At 35.2% G+C, this 24,076-nt stretch overlaps 1 protein-coding gene across 2 annotated transcripts in view; it reads right to left on the bottom strand.

Annotated features, from left to right (window-relative positions):
* Positions 1-5,986: 5,986 nt before the first annotated feature.
* Positions 5,987-24,076, bottom strand: part of LOC108685711 (protein FAM135A) — a 26,342-nt gene continuing 8,252 nt past the window's right edge. Inside the window, exons 2-17 of one of the 2 annotated variants that reach the window (XM_018190647.1) lie at positions 14,632-14,888; positions 14,422-14,498; positions 13,785-13,998; positions 12,991-13,125; positions 12,840-12,869; positions 12,240-12,324; positions 11,894-12,088; positions 11,702-11,836; positions 11,326-11,566; positions 10,391-11,074; positions 9,314-10,266; positions 8,380-9,173; positions 7,623-7,938; positions 6,700-6,949; positions 6,385-6,612; positions 5,987-6,241 (exon numbers count right to left, since the gene is read on the bottom strand). In XM_018190647.1, the coding sequence (XP_018046136.1) occupies positions 6,036-6,241; positions 6,385-6,612; positions 6,700-6,949; positions 7,623-7,938; positions 8,380-9,173; positions 9,314-10,266; positions 10,391-11,074; positions 11,326-11,566; positions 11,702-11,836; positions 11,894-12,088; positions 12,240-12,324; positions 12,840-12,869; positions 12,991-13,125; positions 13,785-13,998; positions 14,422-14,498; positions 14,632-14,708 (4,620 nt within the window). In that variant the 5' untranslated portion in view covers positions 14,709-14,888 and the 3' untranslated portion in view covers positions 5,987-6,035. The remainder of the gene's footprint in view (positions 6,242-6,384; positions 6,613-6,699; positions 6,950-7,622; positions 7,939-8,379; positions 9,174-9,313; positions 10,267-10,390; positions 11,075-11,325; positions 11,567-11,701; positions 11,837-11,893; positions 12,089-12,239; positions 12,325-12,839; positions 12,870-12,990; positions 13,126-13,784; positions 13,999-14,421; positions 14,499-14,631; positions 14,889-24,076) is intronic. The other variant, XM_018190648.1, reaches the window with a different exon arrangement.

The raw sequence follows: 24,076 nt of genomic DNA, 5'->3' as shown, positions 1-24,076 counted from the left end.
AGAAAACGACGATTTCGCGCGTCTCCGAATTTTAATCATTATTTTATAAATAATATTTTTTTCACGTTGTTTTTTTTTTATAAATCTACTTTCGATTCATAGGCATGCGGAACAATGAGAGAGTTATACGCTTGATCAAATGTAACGCGATATATCCACACAGAGAGACACTTTCAGTCTTTGTGAATTAGTGGAATTTTATTTGATGCGATGTCCTCTGCGAACGAGTATTTACACTCTCTCAGACTACGAGAAATGCCACAAAGCGTGACATTTCACTACTCGCGAAGTAATGTTGTTATTTTTTATGAATACGTCTTTATTCGCAATATATCTTAATGTCGCAATTTTTGTTCGAGATTCACATGTATCTGTTATTTTAAGTCAATTAAATCGATCTCTTTAAGTGAAATGATGTTCCTTTATTGTATTTCGTTGATTTCGTAATCGCACATTTACCGTATATTAGATATTCTAACTGAATATCCTCGTGAATTAAGTTACACTCAATTGATTACTCTTATCGGGTAAGGTAAATACACATTCGTTAATGAATAATAATAATAATATGTAATGTATGGCTTGAGATTTTTTATTAATCTATCTCTCATTTTATATATACGTAGATTTATTCATTTTTTGTATACTCATATGTTATGTATAGTGTATACATTGTTACTTCTTCATTGGTGTTTCTCTTTTAAAGACAATTATGTCTTCCTGTTGACGCTTTTTTATTCTTCTTTTTTCTTTCGTTCTCTCTCTCTCTCTCTCTCTCTCATTCTTTCTTTCTCTCTTTTCCTCTTACACTTTTTCTTTCTCGCAAGTGATTCGATTGAGGATTACATGGTGACGCTTGTTTTTAAATCCAGCTGTACGACATGCTTAATAATCGTGATACGAATAAGCTATGTAGCGAGTTTTCTTTTTTAAGTATCGATGAATACTTCGATGCACGTTTCAAAATGGAAAAAGGGTATCGTTGTCGGACTGGCAATTTTTGCTTTTGGCACTACCTTGGCCATTTAACTTTTAAAAATCACTTTGAAATTCACCATTTTTATTAAATTTGTAGTTCTTCGATTTCTTTCATTTCTTTTATTTTTTTTAAAAAAGAAGATAAATATAAGAATATATTGGGTTATCCAAAAAATTCGTGCCGACTAATCTATATAATTTAATAAATGTATACTAAAATTTAAATTTTCTGCGTTTCAATTTTCCTTCAACATCGGCACGAACTTTCCGGACAACCCAATAGAAATTTGAGAAATATATTTAATTTTTTAATTGTTAAAAAAATATAAATATTTAAATTATGCAATTTATATAATTCGTTTTATATAAAAATGAAGTTCAAAATATAAATTTTATATGCATAATTAATGAAACTAAATATCATATAATAATGTTAAAAAAAAATTATAAATATCTTATCTAATGAAGTTTTCTACTTTGTATTAATTTCTTTGTTCTTCCAAATTTTAATTTTTCGTCCTCCGAAGAATGCTTGATTAGTCCGATAAGAGAATTGCTCAATATTTAAGATTTCATTCTGAATTGTTCATTCATTGTCTCCTGAGGCCATTATAATTTATTAAAGAAATCTCGCTACGCACTCAAGCCGCCCAGCTAGCATGGCGCCATAGGATGAAGGAAAGGAATGATACGAAATACACGAATCGTAAATTACGCAAGGACATACCCACCAAAAATGCAACAACGATTTTATGTCCTTGAAATAGTTTTAGTTAGTCTGGAGAAAATCTTTCTAAAATATATCGAGAGACGGAACGCGGAAATTGTTTGATCGATCGCGATCCGATTATGTTTCCATCGTTTCCCGATAAATCTCTAAAAAATTGTTGCCTTAGGTAGTAAGATAAAAACTTAAGTTTACATGACGAGAGTACAAAATTGTAATTATCGCGGTTAGAGCGTGCTGAATCGATTACAATGTAAAACGACGGTATAACTAAACAAATAATAGAATGAAAATTCTTTTTGATCCACGTTCCTCGTGATAGAGCAAATCGAAAGCTTTTCAGGATCTCTGAAGCTCCGTTTCTCCATTTTCCGTAGTTCGTAATTTCCTTTTCGCGCACGATTTGTAACGCGTTATTGATAATAGACAAAGAGAGGAGATGACCTGCCTTTCTCGCAATCGATACATGACGCACGTAAACGTCATCGGTGAGATTTATTCGTAGTTGAGGGAACAACATATATACGGCGATTTACCTGATAAACGTGTCGCTGCGGAGTAAAAATTTGATTAAAGAGACAGTCACAACATGAATTTTTTACTCATATGCACATTCGTCACGTTCATTGATGGCACACGAACGTTATAAATCTTTAATAGAGATCATCAAATGTAGACAAACATAACTCTCAAATCTTTTAAATTGTTGATTAATATTGCACAGTTATTTAATGTCAATTTAAAATTTCCTATATCAAATAAATTTTACGTGATAAATTATAGGGAAACATTTTTACACGTGTGAAGTTTCGAGATCGATTTCTCAAAAATGTCCGTCGGAGACAATATTTGGAGGATTCTGAAAATTATCATATTCTAGATACTCAAAATAAATACTCGAAATTCAGAAGATAGATTGTTATTAATGATGGACTTGATAAAACAATATACTAATTACGACATATCATTGCGTACATCAGCAAGTATAATTTTACATCATACTAAAATATAATTGTTATTAAGATATATTGAGGTACTAATATAAAATCTCAAAAATCTTTTTCCTAATAAAAAATTACCCTGCATTTGTAAGAAAAATAATACGGATAATGATCAATTATATTTATATAAATTATATTTTTGTAAATTACTATCACTTTAATCTGACTTTAATATGACTTCAAATATTTTTACGGAAATAAAAAGAAAATAGATAATTTTCAAAATCTTTGAAAAAAATCAATATCTGTCAAAATCTGTCAAAATTTTCTGTCTCAATATTAAAAAGATAAGATTATTGAACGTCCAGGAAAATAATTTATTTAGTTTTAATATTAAACAGAGAAAATTGGATGTGACATGCGATTTTTGCACATATGCCATAAACTTTCTTTTAGTCTGATGCAAAGTTGCACTTGTTCGTATAACTTTTCACCATTTTACGATTATCAGATTATAACGATTGCAACAACATATACGATGTAGTATACATGTTAACGGTAATCGTTTCATGACAATACACGTAAACATAGATACATACGTTTCTTACGTATGTAAATGGCTTACACTGGATGATACGAGTGATACGGATTTACATGCGATACGATATTACTCGCATATGGAGAGCCGATGTATGATCCACATGATTTGTTTTTAACACATATGTTACGATAGAATTGTTGTAAAAATTATTATTTTCTACTATGCGCGTGTCTGCACTTGGGACAGTTTGTTATTTGTGTGCTCAGAGATTTGTAACGCGAGAAAATTGTGGAGTGGAAAATTATAAAGAGCTATCCGTCATATACATGTGTTTATTTGCAAACACGTGTCCTATAAAATAGAAACGCAGAACACCACTCATTTAAATGAAATCCGTAAACCGTAAACGAAATAGTTAGAATGAAATATGCGATAATGTTGATTGAAAGCTCGCGGTAAGTCTCTAATCTCTTACTTTTAAAAATAAATGATTTCTGGAATATAATAGCTCTTATGACTTTCCATTCCATAATTATTAATGCGCGATAAAATGGGTGTCTCGTATTTCAACTTTCAATTTATAATGACTGCAATGTGTTATGGATACATATAGTTTATATATACATTCGCGAATATCGTTTACAGAATATCGGCTTATTAATATTATTTTATACATCGCTTCACAAATAGGGACATATAATGGACATATCGTGTTCGTTAAAAATGTTAAATGCACATTTGTATAATGCACAATATAAACATCTAACATATATGTATTTGATTTTCTCAAAATTCCTATTCTTCCACAAAAAAATGTTTCCATGACTGCTGAAATACGAGACGTCATTTTCGCGCTGAAGTGCTATATGATCATACGTCGCAGCTTGATACACAGAGCATCAGAAACTTATCCTTGAATTTTAATGATAAATCTTTGGTAAATTTAAATTCTATTTCTCAAGGATAGCATTACATTTGAATATTTAATATTAAACATCTGGATATAATTAGATAAATTAAAATTTTGATATAATAAATGGATAAAATCTGTTTACCTTCTCTGTATTATTACGTGACAGATTTAAAATCTAAAAACAATTCTTTGTAATTGTCGTTAACAAAATATTATTCTACACACACATTACCAAAAGTATTTATTTCGAATGAATTTATTATTAAAATTAAGGTCAACTGTTCCGAAACGCCCTGTAGATTTTAAGATGACAAAAGACGAACCTGCATTTATACGATGATTCGATCTTGATAGTGATAACATTTGCGGACGTTTCGCATTTGTTATCCTTCGATTATGATTAATATAATTTTCTTTTAATCTTTTTTTTTTTGCTTTTCATTGATAGATTGTTCTGAGCAATTGAGATCTAGCATTGGAGGGATTTCATATACCTGAAACGTTAGTCACTCTTGTCGTGTCACCGCGTTCACACCCTGGATGCTCTCCTTTGTCGCGTTTCAGGGCGCGAGTCCTCATTTCACTGCACTGAAATCATAACGGGGAATCCGTTCTTACGAGACGTTGATGAAATCCGTTACCGTATCTCTCTCGAATCCTCTCGTTGACTTTGATAACGCTGATTAACGTCCTATCGACGTTCCATCATCCTCAATCTTTTTACTCTATTCTTTTTTTTGCCTAATTTTCTCTTTTAGATATTTTTCTCTCTTTCTCGTTCTACCTCCCTTTTTTCTCTCAGCATCGTACTCGGCTCTCATCCATCCGCTCTTCGCACTCATCGCATTCAGCATTCACACTTATCTGAGGATAACAATTGACATACGTTTCGTAACTTTCCTATACGACTAGACAATGTATCGTTGCATTGTCTTATACTTTTATTATTTTATTTGTATTATCTATTAATATTATTATTTTTGCTCTCCTTAATGCATGGCTATACATTATAGTGAATTAATCCAGCGACAGAGTTTTTGCTCGTTGAAGTTTCGTTTCCTTCCTTTTTAAAAAACGTACATTCTCGAATTTAATCGCTGGTATGGTTGTATCGATGAATAATTTTCGTTCCCTTTTCTTCTACGATCGCGATTCGTTTTTTCGCGACGATGAAGCTGAATGTATCCGGCGACTTTGTCATATCCTTTTATAATTGCTTCATTTACGCTAGGCCTAACGCGTTCAGGTTTCGTTTCAATTTTTCCTTTTTCGAATATGTAAAACTTTGGAGTACGTTCGATCATTCATGTACATCGCATCACTTACAGCAGTGGTGTGTATGACATGCAGGAATCTTCCAAGCATATATACTTAACTTTTCGCACTATTTTGCATCTTTTCTGTGTTTTCTTATCTTCTTCCATCTTTTTGGTCAATATCACATTACTACTACTACTATTACCACTATCATCATCACCATCACTAGAATAGGTCCGTTTCACGGCAAACTACAGATCCATTCAATTGCCCACAGGGCGAATTTTCGATGAAGCGTTGCGGGAATGAAACCGAAATTCGATCAATGATAAATACGCGCGATTTTTTCGCATCCATGATATATAATCGGTATCAAGTGACACGAGAACCTAACGAATGTTTCAATACTAAAATCGACGACGGCGTGCACCGCGTTTTCGTGTAAAAAAGATTGGATTGCCTCGCTTCGAAATCCCGTTCATTTCTTTGGAAGAAGACTGTTAAGCGAAGAGAAAAAACGAGGCAACGCTGGACAGGACGACTATAATACTTTAATCACGGAATGGTCGCGAAGAATGCGACGCTTTTCGAGTCCGCGTTCGAGTTCCTGTTTCTTTTTTTTTTTTTTATTAAGCTATAGTTAATTTATTTCTTTGTGTACGCTAGACTGTTCTTTTCTTATCTGAAATATTTCAGTCCTGCGACCAGCAGGAATTTCTCGATGAAAAGCTCGGAATCGAGGACGGCGATATGCGCGGCTCGGCCTATCAGGGCGTTCGCCGTCGGCGGTAAAGCGTGATGCACGTCGTATCTGACGAGACTGACGCCGGGCGCCGACATCACAGGATATAGAATGTTGTGCACCATTTCACGATATGCGGCACCTGGAAGAATCAAGCGAAAGTCCGAATTAATATAGCTCAATCATTAATTGATTGAATGATTTTATTCAATTAATTTAATAAAAAATTAATCTTAATAAAAAACAAATCATGCAAATAAAATAATCTGCGCTTAAATTTGATACCTTGATCCGTCGGATCTCGTACGGCAGCCTTGCAGAGCTCGATTCGGGCAGAGTGCAAAGGTACATATCGATCCTGGGCGCTGCCGCACAGCAAGACGTGTTTGAACTTCTGCAAATTGCTCTTCTGGCTCAAACGGAACATGAAGGAACGTCTCACGTCCGGTGAATCTTTCATGGCCAGTTGTAGCAAAGATCCGGATTTCTTCCACTTCTGCATGAACCACATACCTATGCAAATTGATGACGAAACAAAAATTACACTCGAGACCGAGGCTCTTCTAATATCAAACGATGCATCGAAGGTATTAGGCTTACCTGCGTTCACTAAACCGCTTGTGTTGTAAAGAGTACCCAAGTGTGGTCCGCTTAAGCTGAGGAAGGTGTGTAGACGAGGAAGTAGTGGACGCAGTTGCGGTCTCGTCAGGGCACTCCGGATAATTATGGTCCCAAGAGAATGCCCGATAAAACTCACCTTTCTCGGATTCAAACCCGACGATTCAATATGATAGAGAATTTCGGACACTAATCGATCAGTCATCGTTTCGAAGTCGGAAAAGGTGTCTCCCTTTCGTACAATACAAGCAACACATAACAATTTATTAGATAATTTTGGACTTTTAGAAAATTTTTTAGAATTTGTAAATAATTAATTTATTCATTAAAAATTTATGCATCATTGAGTTGAAGCTTAAAATGTTTGTAACAAAGAAAGAAGTGGCGCAATTAATTAATCTTACTGGAAACAGTACTCTAATTAATAAATTAATTGCAAACGTTTCAACTTTAGATCCATCACAGTGCGAAAGTCAAGTATAAACTACAGTCATTAGTAGTTCTTAACTTAATTCCGCAGTGAGAAAGATTCAAATTCAGAGAATCGAAACGTTTTGTAGTTAACTTCGTTGATAAGTACATTATTGTAAATTATATCTTATTATATATATCTTATAATTTACGCATTCACAATCAAAGAAGCTCATATAGATTTTACTTATATTTAATTTTATATTATTCTTGAAGCTATAAAACTATTTTAATTTTTTTTATTGAGAATTATTGGCTGCGTTCAGCAGACTTAACAGTTGAATAAGTGCTAGCTGCTATTGATTATATTAGATCCAATTAGATGATTTAAAAGAATACATCAATAACAGCGAGCGTTCACTCAATTGTTGGATCTGCTGAACGCAACCAACGTTTCAATAATTTTTCGAGGCTATTATCCAGATATAATTTACCTGATTTCTTTCGGACATCAGGAAATCCAAGTGCGCGCCAGGTAGACCCAGTTCCAAGTACGTCTTGACGAGACGAAGATCAGCGGCATTACCATCAAGACCGTGAACGCATATGATAAGGTGTACTCCTTCCGGTGAAAAGAGCCGATATTCATCGCTGATGTGGAAGTACGGCAGGGTCGAGGCCAGGGTCGGATAATCACTAAGAGGCACATTGGATCTTAATGGTTGAACCGACGGCGAGGAATTCAGAAGGTCACCGTATCCGAGGGAATAGGCACGTTTATGTAAATGCAACTGTGCTTCCTCGTGTTCTCTAGAGGAGGATAAGGTAGACAGAGAAGAGAACTTAACTATGAAAAACAGACGGAACAACGCAAAAGCGAAATGCAAACGGCATTCAGCACTCTTAAGAAAGCGGAAGCGAAATCTCAAGAAGCATCGTCGCATTTGTATCGAGAAATAATGCAACAAGAAAAGAAAGAAAAAACAGAGTGAAAGCCAATATCCACACAGCATAATTCAAAGTTGCTGATTGATTAGTTGCCAAATTTTTAGAATACTGTATATTCTATTTTTAAGTATTGTTCAGATTCTCTAGAATTTGGTTAATAAAAAACAACAATTAAGCTAAACGATTTAAGCTTCACATTATTTGATTCACAACTTCAAATCTTGCTTTATAAATATTAAGCTTAAGGAAGCAGTTCTGATTGGGTGGGCTGTTCGCGTTATTATACATGAAAATTTGGCACACCTGTAGATCTTGCCCGAGAAGCTCATCTGCCTTTTAAACTCCTCTTTGCATTTCTTGAAGTTGATAAAATCATCCTGTGTAGACTGCAACAACTCCTTGCCTTCTTGATAACAGTCCAAACAAATGTCCCTGGCACCATAAACGCCCTCCCTGTCTCTATCCCGGTTTCGTTGCGGACTGCAAGGTGCTGTTTTGTTTTGTTTCGGACTCCTGGTCTGCTTTACCGTTTCATACACGTGATAGAGTGGATTATCAATCGGTGCCGGTGGATCACGAAACTCTTCAGGAGGTGGCGGCTCGTCCTGGAACATCTTTGGCGGCGGTAATCGCACCTCTTCATACGAGTGCTCCTCCACACTCTCCTTCGTGACGAGAGGACGATCTTTGCGTGGCACGATCTTCGATAGTTTCTGCCGCAACTGCTCGCTCGAGAGCTTGGCTTGATTGCGACGCTGCTCCGAGCTGGAGGTGTCGCCGCTACTAACCCAACCGGAACATTCGGACGTTAGGTTGCTCGAGCTCGAGCTTGGCGTGGGACTGCTAGGTCTGGTGGACGGTGGACTGAGAAGATGTGGTATGATCGGCAAGTTGTTGCTTAGGTTGTCTTTGCTATCGCGTATCGGCATGCAGGGCAAAGAGACTGCGCTACGTGGTACGACTACTTTGTTTTGAGCTACCGGTACGCTGGCGCATCGCAATCTTTTCACGTTCGGCGGAGGCACCCCGAAGCTTGATGTATCTGATGGCGTGCCATTGGTCGTTGGTGCCTCCATGGGTGATTTTATGGGTTCCATCTAAATAGTAAAGGTAATATTAAAGAGAATATTAAAATATAAATTAAATTAAACAATAAATAAAATTTAATACACTTTTTTTGTATTATCTTTTGGTATTAAATTGTCATGTTGAATTGTCAAATTGTCATTGTCATTACCTTCAGGATAATTTTATTATTATTTTCTACTTCGAGGACGCTCGCAGTCGTTGAAGAAGAATGACGATATTTAGATAAAGGGGCGACAGCAGGATCTTGATATGCCGGAGGTGGTGGAGCCGGTTTTCTGTTTTTATGATTGCACTTTCTCTCACTTTTGTGGTTGCTCTCTTCTATCGGATGATCTGAATCAAGGACGGGCGCTGAGTGCGGTCTTCTGTTGTGCTTGTCTTTCCTTCTCTCGCGAGACTCTTTCTTTGATTCCGGTTTCAGGGCTATTACTTCGTAAATTGGTTCTTGAACTTCCGTATTTTTCTTCTCGGTCTGACCACGTCGTTGCTTCTCCTCGTTGTAATTCTGGGTTACGCCATTGCGAGGTGACTTGACCGGTCGTTCTGTTCTTCTTCGAGTCGGTCGATCTCGCCGGAAGTCACAGCACTCATTACGCTCCACATCGTCGAGCAATCGTTCCGTACTTTTTGGCCTCTTCGGCTTGTCCTCGTTGCGATTTCTTCCGCTAGTGTTGCCATTTGTGCGATAGAAAAATGAATCCGTAGTAGCGTAATAATTGGATTTCTTGCTCGCAGAATCCGCCAGATGTAAGTGGCTACTGGTCAACGCGCTGCCATTCATGCACTCTGGTATCTCTGGGCGGTTCCTTTGAGTCATTGATGTTTTGCCGAGTGTATGATATCTGCGACTTTCAACGCCATTCGTTTGATTGTACTTGCCTATCTGATGTCCAGACTTTCTGGAGTTTCCTCGATAAGTAACTCTATCCAATGTCGCTGTATGCAGCGGTTGTGGATCCTGTAGAAAGTCACCGTTTATGCTTGCCTTGGTGGATAGAAAGCTACTTTGGTCGTTTGTGGTCGTTGGCAGCGGTTGGCGAGTTCCCAGGCGATGACTTCGTGGCTCCAGCCGTATTCTTCTGGTATCGAGAGAATGATAATCTATACAAAACAAATAAAAAACATATCAATTCGTTTTCAAGATTTTTAAAATATTAATTCATCGACATATTATTCTATCAATACTATTTTTGTTTTAAAACTTTAGATATATATTCTATCATACCTTCTATCGTATTTGCTGATTTGCTGTCCGCCAAACAATCGGACAATTGACTAAGGTCCAAGGCGCCCGCGTACGTTGGCACAGCAAGATTCTGATCGCAAGATTTAGATGAAGGTCGATAACCGGGCAGTTGTCCACCGGGCGGCAACTCGGGAAACATCACCGCCAGCAGTGAGCTAATGGAAGAGGATTGGTAATCGGACTGTTGTTGTTGTTGCCGATTTGGTACCAGCATTTGCGTGGACTTGGCTCGAGGCAGGGGAATCACTGGTGTGGAACCGAGAGATGGGTTCGGCGCGGAACAAGCCTGCTGACGCGATGATGGTGGAAAGAGGGTGCTAATGGACGGCACTGTCGACCTGGATTTCCCTCTGGAAGGAACCGTCGCAGGTGGCGTGACGTTTCGACTGCCGCCTCGCAGCCCCCGTGAGAACAATTGGGTCGACACGGATCTGGGTAAAGTTTTTGGCGATGTTCTAGGCTGTAGAGGTGCTGCTAGTTCGGGACCTAGTTGATCGAGTGACTTGCTGTGCCTCGCTGGAAGCGTGGAAGGCGTCAGTATGAGGCGAGCCTGGATCGATCCGATGTCTTGAGCTGCGCCTTCGCTCCTGGGCGACCAGATACCCATAGAGCGAGATTCAAGAATTGCAGCTATACCGCAACTGCAGTCGTCCATGCTAGGAACTAAAAAGAATATTTTGTATAAAGCTTCTAGTAAAAAATATATATCAGTATTCTAAAATAATTATTTATAATTTAAAATTATTTATATTACTTATTTGTATATATATATATATATATATGTATCATTTAATTAAAAAAAAAACACAAAATTGCATTATATTTTTATTTTTATTTATAGCCTGTTATGATTCAGACATTCGTAACATAATTTTAAGTCAATAAATACCATTGCGCATATATATTGTACTCACCGCTGTTTCTATGTCTCTGCTGCATATCAGCGTACTGATCCTCGAAAATCAAAGGCAACGAGTGAAGATCGCCGTCTACTTCCGGACAATGAACTGGTAACGGTGGCAACGATGCAAGATAACGCGATCTTCGAGCAGCCTCGCTTACCGCTTGATAAGACTGATAATTCGCGTCGTAACAGCCTGCTGCTGATGTTCTCGGGTTCTCTAATACAAAGAAACCCTCTGCGAACCGCTTCACCTACAAATTGATAATTAATTGCAAATAAATAAAACATGGAATGCAAATGTATTCAGTTTAATATTAATATTTGAAAAATTTAGTATTGATAGTATTGTATATTTTTAATCTGAATAATTTATAAGCTTTGCTTACTCTTAATTGATGATGAATTCGCGCTAAATGCTGATGAACCGCTTCTCGGCCGGAAAATGCTTCGAGGAAATGCTGCCAAAGAACGATATTTTGTGCGCAGAGTTGGGCTATGTCAGCCTCTTCAGTGTCCATCAACTGCATAAAACAAATTTAAAAAGCTTTGTTAAAAGCACAACATACAAAAACACAAACCTTCGTGATCTCTTTGTGCGTATTTTGTGCGAGTTCGAGCGCCCTTTGTTGCCAAGAGGGTAGAAGCCGTGCCAAGTCGGACAAATCGTTTAATAAAGATTCCCTCGCAGCTAAGAGCAGTCTCGTGACTTCTTGTTGGACCAATCTCGCGTGCTGTATTCTCGTCGTTGATCCGACACATCTCGTAGTGGTCTCCTGAAATGATTCACTTATTATTAGAATTTTTATCATTAGGATTTATTGGATAATAAATGAATTATAAATGATGCATTGGATAATGAGTGTAATATTCATTCGATATCTATTTGGCATCGTTAAACAACAATTTTACTTTAAACAAACTCACGATATTTCCGAGAGTTGTCGCATTACTCTCGCCGTTCCCTGCGGATTGCTTAAATTGCAGCCAGGGTTTTCCACTTCGTGGCGCACTGCAATCATAATTCGATACATTCTTTCTAAAACTTTTACAGTATATTCTTTGAAACTTTTAGAATTGTCTGAAGAATAAAATCTCTTTTTCAAGATTGATTTAATTTTTACTCTTTAGAAATTTCACTTCATAGAATTTAGAGAATTGCAATGCTTTTTTTAGGCAGAGACTGTTAATTTTTATGATGAATGTAATTACAACAGCATCTAAAGAATTTATTTAACTCGCCAGAGTAGCGAAAAACAGACCGCGCGCGTAAGCTATATTTTATATGTTTATTTTTCAGAAATACATTACGATCAACAAAATACATTACGATCATGTGTATTCTCTAATATTAAGCATTTGAAATTGTGTGGGAGTCAATATAATCACTGCCTCGTAAATTCAAATTCAAGACAAAGTTAGTTAGTTGAGGAATTCAGAAGTCGAGGAAGAAATAATAAATTGTGCTACACTCGCGCGGAAAGTTCAGCCAATTTTGAGCTTCTTTCTAAAGTGTCAAGAACTCACCAACTCTGTACTACGTGCAGTATGCTCTTCCTACGTTCATCGAAGATGAAAACACGCGGTCATAAAACAGAAAAAAAGATTCTCGTGAGAGACAACGTCGATTATATGCCGGGCAGTATTTTGAGAATTACGAAACGTAAGCGATACTGACTTGATGTAAGGCTGATGAAGTGCCACGAGGCAGGCATGGATCGTAATGGATACCGCAGCAAGATGAAAATAATCAAAGAGCACTGGCAGATGATAGTGAAGGCCCTTCGTGGGTGTAAAGTTCAACTGCAACGCCCTGAAAAAGAATGTCCTATCGATCACGAATGACTCTATAATAGCGACTTTCAGTAGAAACTATCATCGATATCAGTTCAGCCCAATTCCAAACAGTTTGCGAACAAATATCCAACAGATGTCTGATAGATCTGTCTAAAACACGTTTGACAAATTATCTGTAAGTTGACAAGTTATCTGTAAGAGGTCTTTTACGATAAGTGTCAGAAATTGCCCGGGAAAATTTTCAACATCGTTACTAAGTTCGCGTCAGTTTTATCTATCTTTCCGAAGAAAACTTAGGAACGCTATTAATGTTATTATAATGTATCATAAAAATGAATGAATGAGAGTTTTTATATTTTATTTTACAAAAATTCTTTCCGTGTTTTGATGCTATCAGATAACAGACTCAACATTAATATTAGAAAATAACTGAAGTAAATGTTCTAATTGTGTTAACTCATTTTACTTTTTTGTAAATTTCAAATTTATCCATCTTATTATCATTAATTTATTCTTTTGTAAATTCTTATGCCGCGTTCAAGAAAGGTCGCAAACAAGAGATAAGAATTGCGCGGCCGGCTGATTGCTCAGATTGCTCGCAATCCCTTGCGTGTCCCTGCTGTCACTGCGGGAAAGGAATACATCGGCGTTCGTGTTAGATGGCAAGACGCTTACCTCGAGGACACGCAAGCCATGTTGCCCGGTTGCGTTGGCTCGCTGAACCATAGCTCGACGCCTAGATTAAAGTGGGTGCGCGACAGGGCCTCCTCAATCTTGTGACTATGCACGAGCACATGAGCTCGGAATAGTACAGAAGTGCCGAGTGTCACCTCCTCGTTCCTGTAGAGGATCTGAAAGCGCTTACTCGTGCCCGGCGCCTCCAGTGAGTCTGCAACACAACGGTGCGTGCCTCTCCATCGAATTCGACGTCGCTCGCCTCGGGGATAGATCGATCGATTGGGATGAATGGATTCAGCAAGTACATTCGCGTGATATAACTTCGGATAGTCCGAGATACGATCGCGAGACGCTCGTAAAAAATGGATATATCGAAACATAAAGAAAGAAAGATAAAGAGAAATGTTTTAAGATACATGTGACTAGAAGGTTTTCATGATTCGACAATATTATTGAGATATGCCTATCTATTATATTTAAATAATTATTACTATTGATGAGGGGAGGGAGGAAAGGGGGAAAATCTTTTAAAACACTAAATGTAGTGACTGTACACGTAAATTTAATGTAGCATGCAAAATAAAATATCTGTATTACAGAAATAATTTTGATTTCTGATTATCGAAATGCTTACGATTTCGTGGTTGATTGACTTCCACTTTGACTGGTAATTTTGGCGATACTCTAAGAGCAGTTCGGATCTGGTAATATCTGTAAAAAAAAGTATATAGAGAATTTCCCTGTTAGACGATCAAACCAGTCTTGGCGTCCAATCGCAATCGCAATATTTTATGAAGATACGATGCGACGTTATACATCGAAAGATATGGAGCGATAATCTCACCCGCGCTGGAAGAGATCGACATTGTAAAACTTGCAGAGCTCGAGGGAGAACTCGAGGGTGGCCTGTAAATCGCTCATCTCGATCTTCGCGATGGAAGGAACCACCCCCGTCCCGTGCTATCCTGGCACAGCTCCTAATCGCACGAAGACTGGCTTCGTCCAATACGATGACTTGCAAGCACAAAATTTTCAGGACCTTGCCGAACCTCTTGGTTCGCTCCAGCCATCTTGAGGAAGAATCTCAGCGCCAAAAATCTTCTGAAAATAATATACGAATTCTCGATTCACACACTACTAGATTAACGTGTAGTTGCTATCATAAAAAATGAAAGTTTTTTAGAAGATGAGTATTAAATATATAACAGGTATAAATATTAAAGATATAAGAATTATAATATAAAAGAATTTGCAAAAAGAACAATATTTTGCTAAAGCTTATCTAAAAATTTACTAAGCTAAATAGATCTGAAAATAATTTTGTTGGATCATTAAAATAATTATTATTAATAATTATAGCAATCAATTTATCGCCGTACATAATTATTTTAGTTCAGATCTGTACTTAAATTTTTATGTACTTCAATAAAATCGTTCTTTTTGTGGATGTAAGCATTGGAATATTTCAGGCATAATAATTATATGTATAAAATAAAAAAGCGATTATATTATATAAATAAAATTATGTACTTTCAACGAGTTATTATATTATATTAATGTAACAATTGCAAAATGAAATCTATTTATAGATAGTTTTCAATATAATAATTTATAATAATTGCTTTAATATTGACAAAAATGTAACGTCGCAAAAAATTTAATAGTTTGTCATTGTTAAGGACATTTAAGGACAAGTCGAAAAGCACGTTTCATATTTCAAGACATACGTTGGAAAGACCTATAGCCCATAACCATCTCATTAAAATTTCATCGTTACTCGTATGATATTCGTCGTTCCACGGTGATAAAAACACGAACAGGAGTATGTCATAAATAAATCGGTGACATCTAACTTGGCTGTAGCCAAATTTAGTTATCAGGAATAAACTTAGTCGCTTGGCCAATTAATTTCTAAGCGGATTATCACGATTTATAGTTATATCGAATCTCAGATTGTAATAAGCGTTGGTTGAGAGAACAACGACCGGACGTCATGTAGACGTGATCCGACAATCCGATGGCACAGAGAGGGACAGAGCTTCAATAAACTTCTCTTTTTGCGTGTACAAATCGATATATCGAAGGCCGATGTAGTCTATCCGCTTTGATGTGTACGTAATGTTTATAGTGTGAAAAGTATTTCCCAGCATTTCATTGCCAAGAACGTTCAAAAGCGTGCACGCGAATGCAATTATCCGAGTCCAGTTTGTTACTTTATTCCTGAAGAAGAGAAAGAAGAAGAGAAAGCTCAATGGCTACATAGTTAAATTTTCTTAAGACACATTTAATAAAGAAGCAATAATGTATTAAAAATTTGTTAATGTATCAAATAAAAGACTTTTAATTGCGAAGAGATTTTTAATAAAAATTAAAGGATCTTCAGCTATTAAGAAATTATATAAAGAAATGCATAGATTTTTAGATAATTTCAAATTAATATTTTTAATAGAAAAAGCGAAATTCAAGTTTACCGAAATATTTTAAAACGTTTCCGAAAATAGTGGTCCTTTATCACGCTCTTATTTAAAATATGAAATTCAAAAACCCAATAATACTTTTTCGAATATGTTTCATAAAATGTTTTATATCATTTCCGTATATATTCATTATATAGTTTGATTTTAGGATTATAGTTACTGCGTCGTAAACTCTTGAAACGTTTATTTCCATTTATTGTCTTCCGTTATTTTGTTTTTTCAGTCCATATAAAAATATGTTGCAATCTATTGCTGTGAGTAACATATTGCCGATATAAAACAGTACATATATAAAAAAAAATAACAACGATTGGATTATTTATGTATAATAACTACGTGCCGATGTATTAATCTCTCCCTCTTCTATCAGTCTAAGTTAATTAATTATTAGAAATATCAATAATGATATTGAAATATTATTTACATAAGATTTCGATAAATAAACGAAGATATCGACGGATAATCCCCGATAAGCTAATCGACCTCGATAGACTTATGTAATCTGAGCGTTCCATTATGAATCTCATATATCCTTATGACTTTATCGATACGGATTATACGTGAACAATTGTTTCAACACAACAATCTTCAACACGGGAAGCCAATCTGAACTGTGCTCAGGGGAAAACTTTCTTAATTTATGCTCATCGATATTCCCAAGGCCGATGTATTTTCTCGACGTGCACGACGGTGTTCACGATACCGGAAAGTGCTTCTTGGCGAACGCACTCCATTGCCAAGGTCTGCTCAAAGGCCGCGTGCACTCGACCACCTCTTTCCATCGCTTTTAAAATAAGAAGATCCTCTCAGCATGTCGACGCACTGGCAGCTCTTTTTTCCACAAATTCTTTTTTATGCAATAAGGAGGAAAATACAGTGACATAGATTGATGTTATTTGCATGGATAAAATTTTTTTTAAATTGAGAGAGCTTTGCGTTACAAATTTAAAAAGTTATTTAAAAAATTCTACATTGAAAGTTGATATAAGAACGGCTTTGCTTGACACATCTTGACACATGATCATCATTCGCGTCATTGCCACGGCCGCTCGAAGGCATAGCTCAGAAGCCAGCTTTTCCGGTACATTTATCTAGCCAGTGCGAAGATCAACGACTCTGATTTTCAGGCTAAAGTGGAACGTGAGAGGCGTCGCTACGATGGTACTTGTCATCGTTCATCCAAGAAGAGAATTTGTACCTCCGAATTATCGTATAAATTGTACTGTAACTCTTGTATTTAATTCCTAAAAACGATTTCTGGATTTCTTTTTTTCGTGTGTTAAAAGAAACGAATTATAATGAAAAAAATGTGAACTCTCTCTTTGCCACATCTAAAACATAATACTCTGCATAATCCTCTCGAGACAGGAAAAAAATCTGGTTGGTGATCTATCATCTGCTATGCTAAAATGTGGAAAAGAGTTCGCTCTTCCTCTTCCCATAAACCACAAAAGTCCGCGAGGTTGTTTCCAAGCTCCATCGTTGAAGTAAAGTCCGTGCAATAATTTAAAGGGTCGGATTTTCCCTAAGTCGCAACTCGCAGAGGAAGAAGAGAGAAATGAACGCGGGCTGCTGCTCATAGACAGCTGTGCTCTGCCACTTTTAACTTGGTCCACGTAATCCGGTTACGTGTGCATGTGTGTAACCGATGAAAAATAGCCGGGCGACATTGCGTGCATTCCTGAAATACTTTCCTGCCTTCAGTAATGTCTATTTTTCGGCAAAAAAGAAATCCAAATAATTAAACATTGAAAATAACAACTGTACTTTATGGGATGCGTCTTTGCGCATATTCTTTAAAAATTGTATATATAAATAGAAATTTATAAATTATTTAAATATATCTTCCTCAATTTATTACATTGTAATTATTATTTTTTAATAGTTTATTCATAATAATATTAAGTATATAAAAAGCGCATTATAAAAAGCGAAATATTATTATATCTTTTTATATTCTTTCTGTATTTTCCGTCAAAACATATTTATTATACAATTTTTGTAAACTGTTAAATTATATTATAGAAAAAATAGTTAAATTATATTATAGAAAAGTATTATGTTCTTATGAAAAAAATATCTATATTCTATCCACTTCATCCGATGCTTTTTGCATTACTACTATACTTTGCAAATGCGAGCTTCAAGTACGAATCCATTGCTTTGATATATTTTACAATACATTATTCGATTTATATGCACAATCCTTTACACAACTGTCACAGACATTTATCTGTCAACTTGTAATAATACGAATACAAAATCGCAAAGTGCAACACTTTTTACAAGAAAAGTGATCTGGAAGAATTTAATTGTTTATTACGTATTTATATCTTCTCTTTATTCCAACTCTCATAAAGTAAAAAGTATAAATTTTTACAAAATGTTATGAAACATACATATGTGTTTGCTGCATGGAAAGGATGTTTTGCTTATGTACCTAAAAATTTAGCTAAATACAGTTATGGAAATAATTTTGTTGGACTATCAAATTAATTATATATAAGAAGTTCAAACTAGTGCTTAAAATATCAAAATTTTTTTGCATTGCACATCATGCTGGACATTCCTACGTAATTTATTTTAATAATCCAATAAAATTATTTTTAGAACTGTGTCTAGCAAATTGATACTTCAGCAAAATCGATCTTTCTGTGATTTGAAATATCATTCCAACAATTGCATTATTAATATTAACGTTAAGACAAATATATTTTGGAATACTAAAAAAAAATGTATTTTGAAATACTTTATATATCATATTAGATCATTTTTTATACATATATCGCGCACATACATAAAAATAATTTAACATAACACAAATATAGGTAAAGAGTGTGTCCGTATCCGAGTACATTAGCAAATGAATTTTTAATTAAAGATTCGCGTTACTGTATTTTTCTGCTGAAAAAATATCATCGCTGTGAGTTTTTTGCAATAGTTTACGATGAGACAGTTATGCTCTCGTGTACATCAAGCGCATTTCAATCGCATGAGGGTTATAATCGTGCTCGAGCGCTCTCTCGCCTCATGTGTGTGCTCACACGATATTTCTAGCCCCGAGGCCGACGCACTGTGGCCCAGATTAACGCCTCTGGGCGATACCGGCCTACATCGACAAACGTGCATATTTACAGTACAGATGATACGACGGCAGGAGCGCGCTTTTTCCTCCTATGTGAGCGAAAACACGAATGAGATAAAAAAAGCGTGCACGATGCGCAAATCGTGTAACTGAAACGCTGCACGTGAGGCAGCACGGCTGGAATATTGCGACGACTTCTCTTTTACTTCCGGCTTACCGCGCTTTTCGTTACTTCCACGACGGAGTCCAAACGACATAACAATCCATTATTTTATTTTGGTTTCTATTATTATATTACTTGCTACAGAACATCTCTCTTTGGCATTGAATTCAGCATTTTTATGGCTGAGGTAATGATTTATTGCGCGTATATCAAATCACGAGAGAAATGAAGAAGTCTTCCTTAAACTTTATATTAAGGAAGGGAATTCCAACTTTGTCAAAGAATGTATTATTAAAGTAAATGGACTTTACATTGCATGATCTTATAAAAGTAAAATCCTTTTCAGAATGATCTCGCAGAGATAGAAAGTCGAAGACTGTAAATTTGATATTTCGCAACTAAAAGCTTAAACTTCTGAAAATTCAATTCGTCATACGTTTATGGCTACTCTCGGATTTATGGAGCGTAACTTATAATTTAATAATAGTTGTGTCTGAATTCATCGCAAAGTTTTACCTTTTATACTTTTTAAATGACAGGACGAAAAACGGTCGTGAGACTGCGACTGAAAATAGATGTAGCCCTGGGTCCGCGACATACCTCTATAGAATAAAAAACTTCCTGGTCGGGTGTTAACAGAGATTATTGTATAACATTTTATCAGAGTCCTTTCTATAAAATTGATTTTCTTCCCGATAGACTTTGTAGGTTAAATTAAATATACGGAACTATAAATACGTATCGGCGAGGATTATTTCTTATATACCAAAGGTTCGTTCTATGACCGCGTAAGAAAATTATAAAACATTCTTCCTTCGAGATAATAAAAGCTAAAAGATTTGTAAAAGATATTTTGCAAGTTTTAATTTAATTTTAATTTCATGTAAATCGGAAAACTTTGTCCTCGCAGCGTGTTGTAGAACGGTAATTTAGAAAATTACTCTCTCGTGACATGCACAGAAATCTATCTTTCTAGAGAGACATCTATATCTCTCCTTCATTTCTATTTATTTTTAGAGAGTCACATAGATATCCTGAAATCTACTTCATCAACAACCTTTCAGTAGATACCAAAGCTGCTTTTTCTGCAATATGTTATCATCGAGTCGCCATCGTGCGACTCAGCAAAAAATATGAATAGCGGTACATAATTGAGCAGTTTATTTTGAAGCCGACATAAATGAAATTTCGAGACACGAAAATGTGTCATAATTGCATTTATTTGTATATATTTCAAAGTATAATATTCCAATGTATGTAATTTTTATACGAAAAATATATTATTAATTAAAATATTAACTTTATTTATTATAATACATAGTAGAAAAAGCTTTGCTGTAAATTGCAACTTTTTTATAAATTTTGTTTACCTTACTGGAAGATATTTAATTAAATTACAGACACATAAAATACACACTAAGAAAAAATATGCTAAATTTTAATAAATATTTATTTAAACATAGTGCCAACTTAACATTTATTTATAATAAATAAATATTTTCTCCATAAAAATGATTATTAAATCAAAATAGTTTTACATTAAATAAATATTTAGTACTATTCAAACAAACAATAATTTATTAAAATTTAAAATTTTTTTTCAGTGCAAGATATTCTAATATCTAAGGTTTCATTTTTTATTAACGTTACATTCAAATTCCGCGTGATCATCATTGAAATAATCGCTCTTTGTACTCTACGAGATGATGAAAAAAACTAAATGATCTCGCCCCTGAACAACCAAAAGAAATGCCATCAAGGACTTATCAACTTCATCAGTTATTCCCATCGATTATAAAATCGCATGCGTGGTCGCCAAATGAAAGAGACGGAAGCGTCAATCGTCCAGAATCGACCCTCTGAATAGTGGCAAAGGAAACAGGGTCTAAAGAGGAAAATTGAAATTTCATATCGATTAAAACGTCGTTTCGCGACGAATTTCCATACCACGCCGATCCACCCCAGGTCGTCTACCTATCGGCCGACCGCCGCCCTTTTGGCCAGACATGGCACGTGCATTTTCCACTTTGTGGCATTTTTTAGCATGCATACTGTATAAAGACGTAGCTAAATAAAAGTCAAGAAACAATCAAATTATTGTTAACACAATTACATAATTTCAAGGAATAAAACTCGAGAAACGTTTGTGCAAGTTCAGCAAGAACCTCAATCTCGAAAGTGGTTGGATAAAATCTTTGACTTGTATTTCTTGATAGATTTACCTTCTTCTCCTTCGCAAAAAAATGTATGATCTAGCGCAATATTACTTTTTAATTATTTATTCGTTTTATTTATTCAGAGATTCCTAAAACGTTTTATCTGTCGTAATCTCTCTGTGCAGCTACACACGATTGATCGTGAATCGGCTTCCAGTTACGAGACGCTCGGGACTCGATCGTAAAAACGTAACCGAGAGATTCACCGAGTTTCGTGATCGCAGAGAAAATAGGAAATTAATCACTTTGTCGCTAAAAAAAGTGATCGAATGAGAATGTCGGTTTGCGTGTCTTTCCGCGCATCGCTTTCCAATCTCTCGCGCCTTGAACCTTTTCCTCGGTCGTTTCTCTCGAGCGTTTAACCCTCGACCTTTTTCAGCTACTCATATTTAGTAAGATCTTGTATGCTTGTATGCTTTGTAATATTAAATCACGTTTCCTGGTAGATTTATGCCTTTCAGAAAAAAGTATCAGAACTAAGCTTCGAACGTCGCTTCTGCACGGAGGTTCAAAGCGAAGAGGCGAATGAATAATCCCAGACCTTCTATTATGAACAAGAATTTTAAGCTTACAATGAACTTACATTGGCTTTCCGTATCACTTTCCTGCTTTTTGTTTAACCTATTTCTCGAGATTATAAAGCAATCTTGCATGAATGTGTTGTTATTTATGTAAATCAATTTTCTCTTCAATTATTTTCATTTCAATTATTTACTCGGGCAACTGTGGATTATCATTCACAATATATGATATAATCTTACTCAAAGATTATTTAAAAAATATTGTGAATTTAAATAATTATCAAGTTAACTGCTATTATTTTAATAAACTTGTTTGATTTTATAAATCTTTTTTCAAGCAGAAACTGTTATTTAAATAAATAAAATTGTGTACAATTGAAAAGCATTGCACTCGTATATTTTTATCTAAAAATCGATATTTATATCCCTCAGTCAAAAGTAACTTCGAAGTTCTGCAAAGATGTGAAAGCACGTCTATACTTGTACCAATAAATTTTTTATTATATCTCTGCCCTTAAAATAGTGCCACTATCGCGCTAGATTTGCTAGATACGCTTTTAAGATATTAAATCGTAAGCTGTTATTTTTTTCAACGAATCTGCGTAACCTTAATGGTACCGCTGGATATCAGGTGATGAAGAAATTTTGTATAAATCGAAATTCTTTCCCGCGGCGAATATTCAGGCCTTCCCCTTTGACTCCCGTTCTCGAATGTTTTTTAGGGAAGGCTTGGATATTTGATGGAATTTCTTGCCTACGGCGTATAAGTGTTGCAAATTTAAAGATTGATTCATATTGACAGACAAGAGAATATGAACCTATAAACATCGTCTTTGATCTCTTTTTGAAAAGTGTACTCATTATGCTTTTTTAAAATGCAATCGTAATTCATTGAATTCCTGATTTTTGAAGAGTAAAAGACTTGATATGGAAAAATTATTTGCTTGTCGCTAAGCTTTTATTAACTGTTATTAGAAGAGAAAAAAGAAAATGTAAATTAATTATAGACAAATATTAGAGATAAAGAAACATCACGTAATGTAAAGTATTATGAATTTCAATTATTACTTCGCGATTTCTAAACAAATCTATTCAAAACTCATTTGAATATACTATATAAAAAAAAATTTTTAAAGAAAATAAGAATTCAAAAGTTCATACTGTGAAAATTATTATTTTAAAAATTTATACAGTGTGTGATGTAAACAGAACATTAATCCTTGATCAAAAGATGATTTCTTTTGAACGCTCGGTCTCAATGACACCTATTTTCGCTCATAGGAGTTGCGTGCGTGTTTAGGTAGACGTCTAGACAGTTTCTATCCGATGAAGTGGTGGCGACATCGCGTAATCAAAAGTATTTCTTATCTTCGAGGTATCATACAGAGCGTCTCGCGACATCAGATCGAACCTCGAAGTAATCTCGAGGTCTACTACCTGGCTTCCTCTTGGTACCACTTATTAGTAATAAATATCGTAAGGAAATCGTATTTCCCTGGGAAGGAGGTAAATTGCAACGATTGATTCGATACTTATGGATTCAATTCATTGAGATTTTGATGTCCTTCGATTAAATATAAGATTATATTTAAATATAAGATTGATTGAATAATGAATATATAACAATATTTCATATCGCTGTATCACTAAAGATTCTGATTTTTCTTTCTAATCGTAGATTAATAAAAATATACAAAAAATAGAAATATACGAGAATAATAATCTTGTGTGAGAAACCAGATTTAATATAAAAAATTCTACTTAAAGTCTTAAAAATAAAAATAAAGAAGAATTACAATTAATATTACGATAATCATTTATTTGAGA

This window comes from Atta colombica, unplaced genomic scaffold (assembly GCF_001594045.1).
Source record: "Atta colombica isolate Treedump-2 unplaced genomic scaffold, Acol1.0 scaffold155, whole genome shotgun sequence".
NCBI classification, from domain to species: Eukaryota; Metazoa; Arthropoda; class Insecta; order Hymenoptera; family Formicidae; genus Atta; species Atta colombica.
The sequence above is the reverse complement of the archived record's forward strand: the minus strand, read 5'-3'. Positions and strand labels throughout refer to the sequence as shown.